The 14,436-nt window shown below is 36.6% G+C and overlaps 2 protein-coding genes and 1 pseudogene across 4 annotated transcripts; 2 read left to right on the top strand and 1 right to left on the bottom strand.

Annotated features, from left to right (window-relative positions):
* LOC109358423 (pentatricopeptide repeat-containing protein At3g22470, mitochondrial) lies at positions 531-3,708 on the top strand. Its single transcript, XM_019602628.1, has 2 exons — positions 531-1,735; positions 2,416-3,708. The coding sequence occupies exons 1-2, from the start codon at positions 632-634 to the stop codon at positions 3,478-3,480; spliced, it is 2,169 nt and encodes a 722-aa protein (XP_019458173.1). The 5' UTR covers positions 531-631; the 3' UTR covers positions 3,481-3,708.
* LOC109357946 lies at positions 4,271-6,438 on the top strand (annotated as a pseudogene).
* On the bottom strand, positions 6,431-9,884 carry LOC109358425 (tubby-like F-box protein 5). Of its 3 annotated transcripts, none has more exons than XM_019602631.1 (5): positions 9,423-9,884; positions 8,772-9,177; positions 8,328-8,415; positions 7,641-7,773; positions 6,432-7,554 (listed from the first exon to the last, which is right to left on the bottom strand). In XM_019602631.1, the coding sequence occupies exons 2-5, from the start codon at positions 9,150-9,152 to the stop codon at positions 6,882-6,884; spliced, it is 1,275 nt and encodes a 424-aa protein (XP_019458176.1). In that variant the 5' UTR covers positions 9,153-9,177; positions 9,423-9,884; the 3' UTR covers positions 6,432-6,881. The 3 variants fall into 3 exon arrangements, with proteins under 3 accessions (XP_019458177.1, XP_019458176.1, XP_019458178.1); XM_019602633.1 differs by having other exon boundaries at positions 8,772-9,138; positions 9,423-9,882; XM_019602632.1 differs by having other exon boundaries at positions 6,431-7,554; positions 8,772-9,884.

Raw genomic sequence — 14,436 nt, 5'->3', positions numbered from 1 at the left:
ATAAAAAATGAAAAATAAAAAATTAAGAAATGTCCAAAAACAAAAAGACAAGTCTTATTAATTTTAAGCTAAGTTTTTCTTCCATTTTCACTCCATACATGAGAAGAAAAAAATTTAGTGGGCCCCATTGTCTTTTTTCTTTCTTTCCTTTATTTTGCTTCCAACCAAATGATGGTAAATAAATTTTTCCTCTACTTTTCTTTCCTCATATTTTCTTTCCTTCTATTTTCATTACAACCAAACATAGCCTAAAATTTAGGGGGAGTCAATATAATTCACTCTATAAATTTCAAATCATAATGGAACTGAAAAAAAAAGTATGAATAAATATGAATTTTGAGATTAACATTACAATAAAATTATATAGTTCTCACATAATAAAGTATATAGTAACCAAATTAACCAATATCAATAATATTAATCTCAAGTGTCATATATATATATATAGGTTTTGAATCTTCTACGAAAAAAACAAATATAAAAAAGTTGTATTGGGCTTAACACAGTGGGCTTATGATTCCATAGTTCCAGTTCCATCATTCATCAGCCATAAACCTAAAACCCTAACTCCATTTTCATCTCTCCTTCCACCTCTAACCAATACACTTCCATCAAATCTCAATCAGAGACTATGTTTTACAGAACTTTACTTTCAAGGCAAAAACTCAACAAACTCAATGCGTTCCTACATTCCCATTTCCCCAAATCTCTTTCCACTCTTCCCACTTTTCTTCACACCACTCATCACTCTCCTTCTTCTTCTTCAACCTTTCAATCATTCCCTAAGTACTTTCACTCCACCCGAGTCACTCAACTCAGTACCAACTCACTCGTCCCAGTTCTCAATTCCGACGACCTAGGCAACGATGATTTTGATAATAGCCATGATGCCACCATGAACGAGTTCTTATCTCGATTTGTGTGGATAATGCGGAAGCGTGTTACTGAATCGTACCCTGATTCGGATAAACAAACGATCGATGGCATGCTTCTTGTTATAATCGAAAAAGTGGTTTCGGAATTGGAGAAGGGAGGGTTTGAGAATATTCTGGAAGGTTCTTCTGCAACGGCGTCGTCGTTTGAATCGGGTGATTTTTTTAGTGAGGATTTGTGGAGTACGGTGTGGGAGGTGAGTAATAAGGTGTTGGAAGATATGAATAAGGAAAGGAAGAAGGAGAAGATGAAGGGTTTTTTGCAGTGTGAGGAAGTCAAAGAGATGTGTAGGTTCGCTGGCGAGGTTGGGATTCGTGGCGATTTGTTGCGAGAGATGAGGTTTAAGTGGGCAAGGGAAAAGATGGAGGAGCATGATTTCTATGAGGGGTTAGAAAGAATAAAAAAAGAAGCTGATGCAGCGCAGGCCGAAGAAGAAAACCAAGAGGGGATTGGGGAATTCGATGTTGTTGGTGAGGAGAAGGTGAATGATAAGGTTGTTACCCTTCCTAAGAGGAAGGGGAAGATTAAGTACAAGATTTACGGGCTTGATTTATCCGATCCTAAGTGGGAAGAAGTGGCTGATAAGATCCATGAGGCAGGGCAGGTTATGTGGCCGGAGGAGCCTAAGCCGATTAGTGGGAAATGCAAGCTTGTTACTGAGAAAATTGTGTCTTTAAATGCTGACGATGATAGCTTATTGACACTGTTGGCTGAATGGAAGGAGCTTTTACAACCAAGCAGAGTAGATTGGATTAGTTTGCTTGACAGGTTGAAACAGAAGAATCCTCCTTTGTACTTCAAGGTACACTATTGCTTTGATATCATTAGCAACTTAGCTTCATCAGTATATGGCCGCGTTGCCTTTATAGTTTTTGCTTTTTAGCAGTAGTGAAATTTTCCATGTTGAATTGTGTATATGAAACTATTTTAATACTTAAGCTGATTAACATTTGGAAATGCCAATGAAAGCTGTGGAATTACCTTGTTTTTTACACCGGCCTTTACTTGCATTTATCTGACTTACTCTTCTGAAGTAGTAGTGGAGGGTCAACCTCGGCAGAACGGTAAGGTTGTTTGCCATGTGACTTAGAGGTCATGAGTTCAAATCTTTGAACCAGCCTGTGAAGATAAGGCTATCATCTACATACCCCACTAGTTAGGAGCCTTGTGCACTGGGCCATCCTATTACTCTTGTGAAGTAGTAAGAAACTGTACATGTTGATATTGAATTATTCGTTAATGCCATTGCCACGGTGTGATGCAGCTCCTTTCCTGCATATTTAATGGTTATGTGCTTATATGATTTTCATATTTGTAAACGTAGATGATCCTAGTATGATGTTTCTGTATGCTGCTTATGAAATTGTAGGAAAATTTATTGAATACATATTTTTTCTAGTAGGTTACTGTAATCTACTTTTGATGAAGTGTGCCCTATTTGGATTTTGGAATTAATTTTTTGTTAAATCCTTGCTTTTCTAGGTGGCAGAAATATTATTGACAGAAGATTCTTTCCAAGCAAATATATCAGACTACTCTAAGCTTATTGATATATATGCTAAAGAGAGCCGGTTTGATGATGCTGAGAGTCTCCTTAAGAAGATGAAAGAAAAAGGTATACTACCAGATGCTCCAACAGCCAGTGTGTTGGTCCACATGTACAGCAAGGTAGGCAATGTTCAACGTGCAAAAGAATCATTTGAAACCTTGAGGAGCTATGGCTTCCAACCAGATGTAAAAGTTTACACCTCAATGATCATGGCCCATGTAACTGCTGGCAATCCTAAGGACGGTGAGGTATTGATGAGGGATATGGAGACAAGAGATATTAAACCCACAAAGGAAATATACATGGCATTGCTCCGATCTTATTCTCAGCATGGTGATGTTCTTGGAGTCAAGCGAATTTTCACAACTATGGAGTTTGCAGGATTCAAGCATACTCTGGAGACGTCCACATTGCTGATTGAGGCAAATGCACATGCAGGTGACCCTGATCAGGCAAGAAGTGACTTTGACCTCATGATGAAACTTGGGCATAAGCCGGATGATAGGTGCACTGCTGGCATGATTGCAGCTTATCAGAAGAAAAACTTATTGGACAAGGCATTAAATCTTCTTTTGGAGCTAGAGAATAATGGATTTGAGCCAGGGGTTGCCACCTATTCTGTTCTTGTGGACTGGTTGGGTGAGTTGCGGCTTGTTGAGGAGGCTGAACATCTTTTATGTAAAATTGCTCTGCTGGGCGAAGCTCCTCCTTTAAAGGTTCAAGTTAGTCTTTGTGCTATGTATGCAAGAGCTGGTAATGAGAAAAAGGTCCTTCAAACTCTGGGCTTTCTGGAATCTAGGAAGGATGAGTTAGGACTAGCTGAGTTTGAGAAGATTATTCGCAGTCTGGTCGCTGGTGGGTTTGAGCAGGATGCACGAAGAATACGCAGTATCATGGAGGCACGAGGTTTCACTATATCAAATCAGAATTCCAATTCATCAAAACAGTTAAAGATGGACCTTGCGAAACTTAGCCTTAGATCACCAAGTCTGAGATAGTTTACTCATCTCAAGGATTGCAATTTCTCTCTCTTTCTGCCCAGTGACCAAAAAAATGCATTACCTTATTAAGGAAGCCGTGGTCTTCTGGATTGACCAGAGCATGTATAACCAATAATGGATTTAGTTACTTCTTAAATTGTCAGTTTCTCAATTGTATCGTGTTTATGGATTTTACCATGGTTCCATGTCTGCAAGTGTTCAGATTACTGATTTACCTTACTCTTATTTATTATTCTTTTGAACTTTATTCCCTTTTATAATAGATTACTGATCTGAAAAGGTCATTTTCTTTTTCACACCCACATAGACATGATTTATGCATGTTTTTTCTTCTTCCTGATTTTACCTTAATTAGTTGCATGCCTGGTAGACAGTTGCATTTAGAGACTTCAAAACATTGACATGCTGAAGATTTATGAATTTATCAAATCAACTGTTTGGCTTGTACTCTGATTAAAAAAAATTACTTTATTCATTTTGTCGACTCTAGGAACAGATATTTTTTGGGTACATGAATTCCCTATCTTAAAATTCTTGCTTGAACATGTGATATGCCTAACGCATATGGAACAATCCCACGTTTGGTACTTCATATTGCCAATGCCTATGAGTCCTTAAACACAGATTGTTTGCTGAATTGCTGTCATGGTTTACTTTTGAGTTCTAGGTTGTAACATTGTCTTTTTTCTTAAATCTTTTTGGTAAGAGAGTATATGAAGAAAGGCACTTCTTTGGTTGCTTTTATATGAATTCTGAAAATGAAGGGTTAAACCCTAGAGAATAGTATCAGAATATCAAAATGGATAGCAAACCTTTGATTAGAACATTAATCCAATTAAGGTAGGGACATATGCATAAATTTTCAAGGGAATGAATGTGAAATTCTCTCAAGGAAGCAACAAGAACCATCCCAGGTATGAGTCTTTAGTTAAGTATACATATCCATTGTAATAATAACATTGCATTCAACCATAGTACCAATAAAAACAACAACAATCTCCTGCGTCATTATCAGATATCATTAACCATGCATGGCACGTAAAAAACAACCATTTCGTTTTAGGATCCCTTGGCTATCAGGAACGCGTAGTGCGCATCCTGCTACTGAACCACCACCTCATCATCCAAAATCTTCAACTGAACTAAGCACTGACGCGCTGATTCAACATCCAGAATCCCCTCTTAGTCCTACCAAAACTCAGGGCGCCCCAAGAGCTAAACCTCAAAAGCAGTCACCATCTCATCCAACTCAGGAGAGGAAAAGAGTTAGTGGCTTCTAAGTTAGAACTTCCTTCTCGATCGACAACTCCAACTGCAGTTAACTCGCTTCAGCCCTCATCTCATTCAGGCTCTCCATCTCGGGTTTCTATTGCATCCTCATCCCCAAAAACTCAACCTCAGTCTCCTGCTCATTCAGCCTTAGATGGTGTTATAATGGTGTCAAAGCTTGCTACTGAAGAAAGCACCCAACCTGCATCATCTCTCTCTGAATAAGAAAAGGAAAAGATACTTTTGTCTGAACGAATACCACAAGAAGCTGAGCCAACTCAACATCAGTCTCCCTCTGATTTGGCTTCAGATGGCATTGTCGTGGTGCTAAAGCCTGTAGCCGAAGAAAGTTCTCACCCTACATTATTAGTCTCAGGAGAGGAAAAGAATAAGATGGTTGGTTCTGAACCAATGCCACAAGTTGATGAGGCAAAGATAAGCTCACAATTTAAAGCAATCCTCAAGTCATCAGACACCTTTTCTCAACCCGAGGATTTGTATACACAACCTATACCAATTTTACCCAAGGCACCTTTGGAAACGCAAAGCATGTCACCAGAGACCACTTCTCAACTTGAGAGGATGCCCCCGATTTATCTTACAGGCACTGAACCATCAAACGCTTCTTCGGTGACTTGATCATCATCACCAGCTTCTAATACTGAGCCTGAGCCTGCAGCCTCTCCACTATATTCTCCTTTGGCCTTAGAGCGTACGAGCAAGGTGTTTAACCCAATTTTGATGAGAGCACTTTTGTTGCATCATTATCTCAAGAGGAAAAGGAGAATATGGTAGTGGCAGTGTCTGAGCCAGTACTTCAAGAAACTGATCCAATGAAGTCACCATTGAAAATCATCCCCAAGTCACCAGATACCTCTTCTCAGCCAGGGAAACTGTCTAAACATTATAAAGCAGTTTTAGGTGATGAGGAAAGATCAAAGGTGTTGAAGGTTCCTTGGAAACACAAAGCAGTATGGGGCAAGAGAAACTGTGGAGAGAAAGGTAATGTTTGCCACTTCCAACCCAAGTGAGCAAGACATCAGAGTTGTGAGTTCAACAGATCAAGGAACTCGAAATGTGTCAAGCATACCACCTGAAAGACCTGTTTCATCCAATGAGGAAACGACTCCATTGCAACAAGGTATCAAAGATGATATCAAAAAGTTTGTTCAGAAACTAGCCACTGTGCATCCAACACAGTCCATGGATGTCAAACAATTAAGTATCATAACCTTGGTTGGTGATAATAGAGGAGCCACAATGCATGTAGGATCCAAGTCAGTGAAGAAAGAGGGGTTGATTCAAATACATCGCGGCTATAAGACTAATCCAGAAGAGAGCATTGAGATGACCACAGATGCAGAGGAAAACAGTAACACTAAGAAAGACTCACATAGTTCGACCAACCATGATGAAGTTGGGAAGACTTATGTTAACAGAAAAATACAAAGTATGAATAATTCATTGATGTTTCATGGTTCAGTCAGTGAAAGAGACCCTGCTGTTCAAGTGACTCTTCCACAAAAGCCAGAAGAGCCCATCAAGTCTGATGATAAGCTACCCATGCAAATTCACAAGACTAAATTCAACATTAGTCGTGCTGAGAAATGGACCTACCAACCCGTGGTTCGAAGAAGGTGCCTTAGAGGCCTTCTCGTGGAACCTAGCGATTCTGTTAAAGGTTGAAGATATTGAGGATCTTTGAAAAATAAAAACACCTCCACTTCTATAGCAAAAACATCCTGTATAGAATATTGTAACATTGTAACAAATAGACAGTAAGGATACACTCTCATTGGATTTAGGATTTAGACACTGCATGTTATGTGTTAACAATATTCACAATGTGCAATGTCATTTTTATTTAAATTGTTCATTGACAAGAAAAGATATTCACTACAATGTGGTACTTGGGAAATGTCTATCTGATCTAACAAACTTCCTCACAGAAGACAAATGGACTTGCTATTAAGCATAAATCCTAACAGCTAGCATTGTACAAAATTATTCCTGCAGAATAAGAGATGATTTTTCCAGCTTCTCTCCTTTCTTACCAAAATATATACATTTTATTTCAAGGTAGAAAGTGACAGGGGCATTTGTCCACAATGGAAAAAAAGAAGTCAAGATCATTCACAAGCTGGTTTTGTGTCAAAGCTGCTCAAGCAGATTGCGAAGGCTTGAAAAGCAGAAAGGGGATATCGATAATCCATGGTGAATATGTCTTTCCCAATTTTTCCAAATTGTAGTATCACTTTCTCTTGTTCTGCCACTGCTACATTTTGGGAAGGTTCTGCAGCTGCTACAAGCTGGAAGTTCTTCACCGAGGCCACTGTAACCCGTCCCTTGAAATTCAAGCACCAACATTGCAGCTGTTCATGCCATCTAGGAGCTTTGTTTTTCAAAATCAGTGGTTCCCTTGCGCTTGGGGTTGATCCTGGACTATCATCGGTGCCAGCTGAACCAAATTCAACTCTTGGCTTCTTTCCTTTCGAAATAGGCGTGGTAGACGCATGCTCGTTATAGCAATTGGTAAACTTCGAAGGAGTAGGGGCAGTCCCTCCTTCTTGGATTGCAGATATGGGGATCAAGTGCATTGTACAACACATTCTTCTTGGACCTCTTGTACGAAGAACATTGAGTTCATAAGATATCGTGCCCACATTATAGTTAGCAGCAGCAACTCTTGGAAGTAATGGCTTCAAATGGTCTCTTTGCTGCAACTTACAATTTAATGGAACTGCAGAATCATGAGGGGGCTCACCATCCATGATTGTGAACTTGGTTCCCAGAAAATTAGACCTGTTCATTGCACGCTTACAGATCAAGAGAACGGTAGAATAATGTATCAACGATAAAGATAAAGAGTCGACAGAGATTGGACTAACCTTAGTTTTCCAATGTAAGTATTGCTATCTCGAGAGAAATCATCGGGAACTAACGATAATAAAAATTCTGTGCATGTTGCCCTTCTAATCTTCTTTGCTGCCAATAGCAGTTTGCTCATATCACAAGTAAGCGCTGCGAAATAAATTAACAGTCTCAAAGTAAATACAAAAGGGGTACCAGACAACAACAGATTCAGTGAATGAGTCAAACATATTCAATAATTCACTTCCAAGGTGATTGGAAGATTTTGTACCAAAAAATAAGTACAAGATTAATAAGGAAAAATGGACATCACTGCTGGTCTGCTGCTACAGTTACATTTTAAATAAAAAATCTTTGAAACATCATTTATCTGTAAAAGTGATTTGCAATAAAAATCAAAAGGGAAGTCTTTCCAATTTAAGAATTTGTCCTACCAAAGCAGATGATCAAATCAACAATTTTCACTCCGAAGTTTCAGACTAGAAATTTATGGAGGGATGCTTTGCTAGAAAGCAAAATAACCAAAGAACTTTCTAAGGAATGAACTACCAAAAGAAAAGGACACACAAGACCCTCAAGGTGTTTCAATTTTCAACAACCATATACCAATTTTACAATCAAAGAGAAACCTTAAATGTTTAACAGAAATTCTAACAGAACTATTTCTTAGTCGATAATGAATTATGTTTGCACAAAGATATTACCTGGGCTCAGACCGAGATATAAACGATATGTTGAAGTCACCCTTTCTCTCTTAATAAAACACTGGATTGGAGCATCTCTTGGACCAGGCTGATAAACACAATAATCACTCATTAGTACCAACTTCTTGTAAACCAAACCTCAAATAAACTAAGTATAGATATATTAAGAAAGATGAAATATGAATTGCTTTAGTGATTTGGCACTCCATCTGAATTTATAGTGTAATGAGTACAAATATAAATGACTTAACTTTCAGAATTGAAATCAGAACAATAATTACTAGGATACCCTTGGTTATACCAAAGAAATCAGAATAATAATCACAAGATATGATTTGCTAACATATATACAAACATGATCAATTAAAATGCACACAATAGAGGAAAATCCTAAGATTGATCTCAACAGATATCAGTTACATAAGAGAGTAAATACATAATTACCTGCTTCAGTGATATAGGGAAAGTGAGCCAACTACACTGTTCTGGTGTCTTAACAACACTGTATGTTATCTCCCTCCATGACCTACAAACTGAGGCACATGCTACAACTACTCTCCTAGCAGGCCAGGAAGTTTCACTGGCTTCTACCCTTTGAACTATGTCTAGTAACAACTCAGGTGGTAAGTTAGCCCACCTACTTTGCTCACTCACTACGGTTGAAAATGACGATGGCGAGGGTGGTGGTGGTAAGGAACATTCAGGAGCAATGTGAGATTTTCCATGCCAGTGCATATGCTTGGATTCTGCACCTTTTCTATACATGTTTCCAATGCCTTCTCCAATATCCTTAAGCTCATAAACAATAGTCCTAAATGGCATCATGGTAGGTGTAGTAATAGGACTAAAACTGCCATTTATTTTTCAAAAGAAAAATCAGACATCAAGTTTTTGTGAAAGTTTATATTTTTGTACAAGTTAAGTGATCATAAAGTGGTGAGTGATTCATTAAAACTGGTAATGATGTAATGAGAACATATATTGCAGTGAAATGCTTGTGAAAGTTGCTACAAAATTCAAATCTTTAATCCAATGCAAATTTCCATACTGAAAAAGTTAAAAATAGCTCAAGAATTAAGAGGCAGGTGGGTGTACCATGAGACAAGGGCCTAGAAAGTGAGGAAATGTTGCAGAGAACTTGGAAGACAAAAAGAATGAGAGGTTGGTGTGAGGGAATGTGGAAAGTAGCTCCAAGATTGTACCTCAATCTCAGAAGCCAATGCCTTGAACAAAACAAAAGGTGAGAGTGTGAGAAATAAGGATGAAGGTTGTGGTTGAAAGTTACACAAAGCAAAGGTTGTGGTAAGAAAAAACTGAAACTTGATAAATGGGAGCATCACATGCTAATGCCTTTTGTTTTTGTTTCACCAATGCACCAAGCAAAGCATCCCTTCACTTCTTCACAAGTTATAACCACAAAAGGTTTTACCCTTTTGTAGCTAGTAACAGTGCCACACCCTCAAAATGCAAACTTTAGATTAAATGGAACCAGTTTTCAGAAGCATCACTCAGTGCATGCAGTCCCAAGAAATTGGTTGTTTTAACTATTTATGAATTAATCCTAGAAATATCAAAATCTAAAGATGAAAATATTGGAAGATAAATAACCTATCACAAGATATGAGAGAAAGAGCATTGTTATTCCCATATTAGACAGTCTTCAATCCCATTTCTTACTTTCTTGTTTTATTATGATTTTTATTTTTGCTATCTTACAAATCATCATTTCACTTTGGTTACAGTGTAAACAGCTGTCATCTTTATTTTCTTTCATTATATTTGTAATTTGTTAATCAGAAGATCATATTCAATTAATGTATACTAATAAAATATTAGTCTAGTGAAGTAATGCTCAATTAGATTCTAGAATGACCAAAGGTTCAAGTTTCGATTCATGTGAACGATATTTGTTGAGAAGGTCAGTCACACATTTAGTTACTTACCAAAAAGTGATAAAATATGATTGTTAGTATAAAAATAAATAAATAGAAGTACAATCTGATAACCTGGTCTGGTCAAAAAAAATCTTCCAAAAACTACACCCATTTTTTAAGTGAAAACTGCACCCATTTTGAGAGGTGGATACTGGATTGAATCACATTAACCATGTCCACCACTTCCATTCTGTTTAACACAATAAGCTAAACTAACTTAGATTTAAGGATGAAAAAGTAAAAATTGATAGCAAATTAATTGAATCAGAACTGTTATTTATATTCAATCTTATACATTAAATGCTTCCTTAGCCTTCTTTGTTAACCTAAAATCTATGTGAAATTACATGGACCATAATATCTATGAATTGTTGTTATAAAGATTTACATACAATAAGTATATCATCTATCATTCATTTGTTGTACTTTTTTGATGAAGAGTTAATGATAATTAAAAATAAATGATGAATGATAAACTTAGTGTATACATATTTTTCTTAATTACATGTGCTATCACAACTAGGTGAAAAAGTAAAGATTGACCATTTAGATATTTTGTATGTGAAAAAGTTGGTTGATTAAAATGATGGAGAAGATTCTAGCCTCTTCACTACTGAATCATACTCAGATTTTCTTCTTCTTACTGGATTTAGATAAAGGTCATAAATTATTGGTAGCTTAAGTTTATGGGTCCAGATTCGCGTTGCAATCTGTAGGGACAGCAATTATCTGCATAATTCATGTCACCATGTGAAGAGGTTTTCTTAACCAAGGTGCTGGTCACATAGTTTTGAATACTTTTTAGTGATAGTTGTGTCAGTGTCACTATCATGATTCCTAGTGTTTGAAGCAATGGTCCTAGCACACATGCATGTGCCATATCCACACTTTATTATTTGGGTAAATCTATTCTAATTTCTAACATCTTACATTATTTTAATAATGTAGGTGGCCATGTAACTTAGCATATGTTTGATATAGGTTGTTTTTGTTTATTATGGGTTAAGCTTGTTTGGGTGACTAACTGATTTTATAAAAAAAAACTTATAAACCAAAAAGAAGCAAAATTTCACCTCTTCAAAATGATGAGTTTTTCCATTTCATAATCTCCTACGTTATAATCATAGATGAATGTGTAAGAAAAGCTTGATCAAGGATGAAAGATGAATGTGTAAGAAAAGCTTGATCAAGGATGAAAGATGAATGGAATTAACTTGAAAGAATGAGACTCATGGAAGAAAACTAAGATATGATGAATAATACCTCAAGTTCTTTTATTGAATTATTGAATTGAATTAGAATGAAGGATCCATCTATTTATAGTAACTAGCACAAACAACTAACTCTTGTTAGTCTAATCCAAGGGTTATAATTTTTTTTTGATCAACAATAAAAACTATTAATTTAGGGATAAAATAATTAGGAGAACAAGTAATACTTCTATCCATAAAATTCCTACATTAACAAAGAGAGAGACAATATTATGTGTGTCTCACTCAATTTATTAGTGAAAAGGAGAAAAGAGGAAAGCGAGCATTGAGAAGACTCCAAGAATGTATAAAAATAAGCTCCATCACATTATCTATTTGGAACCTCTTGTGCTAAAAAATGATTTTGTTCCGAATGTGCAAAATAGTCCAAATTGTCACGAATCAAAGTCACTCACCATTTTTGTTTCTTGTTCTCCAACCAAATAGTTTTTTTCATGGATAGAGAGCATAGACATGATATTATTATGAATAATAGAAGGGAGCACAAAGTAAAAATAAAGCTTTTGCCAAACCAAATATGCAACAGAATACGAAAAAACAAATGACTAGTAAATTCCTCCACCTCACCACAAAGAGAGCAAATAAGGGTGTCTTGAGAAGTTAGCCCACCTTTATGAGCAAGGTTCACCTTAGTTGGTAACCCATCTAAAGCAATTTTCTACACTAGGCATTTCATCTTTGTTGGGGCGTTACAATCCCAAAGTCTTTTAAAGAAAGCAATATCACTGCTTCCTTCAACCTTTTGTAGAGTTTGATAAGCATTTCTGACCGAGTATTTTCCATTTGTTTCATGAATCCAAGACCAACAGTCATCAATGTGATGTTTAGGCATTAAGCCATGTAGTTGTTTAAGGAGTTTTGCAAATTTATCTTCCTCCCAAATGAACAAATTCCTTCTCCATCTCAAGTTCCATGACCAAGTCCCGTCATTCCATGTACCAAGGAAGCGACACACGTCTCTTTATCCAAAGTCACCTGAAACAATCTAGGAAAAGAATTTTTGAGAGTATCACTCCCCATCCATAAATCAGTCCATAATTTAACAGCAGAGCCACAACCTAGAGTCCTACGGATACCACCATTTATCCACCTACATCCTATTCCTTTCCTATTCTGACTAAGATTCCCTAATTCTCTCCACCAAGAAGAGCCCCTCCTAAAGCATTCCAAATCACCTTCTCATGTACACCTTAAAAACCCATCCCCGTACTTCGACTTTAAAACTTTCACCCAAAGAGAGTCTCTATGAAATAACAATCTCCATCTCCATTTACCTAATAGAGCTAGGTTAAACAAGAATAAATTCTTTATCCAAAGACCACCTTCCTCTTTAAGCCTACACATTTTCTTCCACCTCACCCAATGAATCCCTTTTCTCTCTCCCCCCTTCCCCCACAAAAAATGTCTTTGGATTTTGTCAATCACATTTATAACAGAAGTCGAGGCTTTAAAATAAGAAAAGAAGTAGATAGGTAAGGAACATAGTACCGATTTAAGAAGAGTAATCCTACCACCACAGGAGATGAACTTATGCTTCCAAAGAGAAAGTTTCTTTTAGAAAGAATCAATGATAAGTGAACAAGTGGAGAGCCTTTTAGGATTTGCCCCAACTAGGATTCCTAAGAATTTGAAAGAGATTGAACCAACAACACAAAACAATTTATCCACTGCCTTTGTAACACCGCAAATTTTACGATTTTGAATTATAAGATTTTATTAATATTTTTATTAATTATATTTTCGAAAATGAATTTCTGGGAATTTTCGGTAAAGAATTAGACAAAAATCTAGTTGAGTTTTAGTCTTGTAATTCTATTTCCAATTTGGTGGTAAATTTTCATGATTTTCGGAGACAGTTGGTTTCGGACCGCTATCGGGGCCGAATCTTACCCGGTACGGCTCAAAAAGTGGTTTTTTGAGTTCCGTAACTCAAAATCGAGTTCCGATCACGCCGTTGGCTTCATAATCACATTTCGAGTAAAGATAGACCCTGAGTTGGTCCATAACTATTTTCTAAAATATTTTCACTCGGAATGCCGAAATTCGAAGTTCCAACCGTAAAGTAAAATCGGGCGATCATTTTTGGCTACTCGAATATTGGCCGACAATACTCGAGCATGGTTTTAATCGCGCACGTTTCGCCGAAGGCGTCACGTCGCATTAGTCACTTCACAAAATCTACCTACTAAATCTTATAGATTTCACTCATTAATGCTTTGATTTACTAGCACCAAATCCCCTAAATCACTCACTTAACCCATGATTCACTCACCCTCTTGGATTTGCTAGATTGCCATGGAAAATGGGTTTAGAAATCAGATTCCTTCCACCCCACAACTCTATAAATACCCATGTATCCTCATGCACTAACACTTTGCAAAAATTTGGCAATTTGAAGATTTGAGAGTAAGTTACTCTCATCATCTTTTCTTATTCTTTCAATATTCAATGTCTTCAATATTGAAGTATGTTGTTCATGAGTATGTCAAGAACATATTCAACCGTTGAAATTTTCTAAAACGCTTTCTAACTCATTTCTCCTCAAAACCGAAAATGGTGATGTTCTTGAACTTATGAAAATATTTTGTTGAAACCATGAACAACTTGTGTTCATAGAGTTGTTATAATGTTTTATTACATGTATTTGGTTGTTTTAGCCAAAGGGGATGATGATGAAATCAAAGGAACCTTTAGAAACTGTTTTGGAAAAATGAGAATGTATGGATTTCTAGTTGTTGTTAGCCTTAAACCATTGCTTGGAACAAGTTAGAAAAATAGAGACTTTTGTTAAAAAGGATGTTAAAGTTTATGAGTACATGGATGCCTCATAAAACTCTTAAAGGATACTTTGAATAACTTACTTTAAAATGGAAAGATTATCAAAGAATGTCTTAAATCAGAATA

Source organism: Lupinus angustifolius, chromosome LG10, assembly GCF_001865875.1.
Source record: "Lupinus angustifolius cultivar Tanjil chromosome LG10, LupAngTanjil_v1.0, whole genome shotgun sequence".
Lineage (NCBI taxonomy): Eukaryota > Viridiplantae > Streptophyta > Magnoliopsida > Fabales > Fabaceae > Lupinus > Lupinus angustifolius.
Note: the sequence above shows the minus strand (reverse complement) of the source record. Positions and strands in the feature narration are given on the sequence as shown.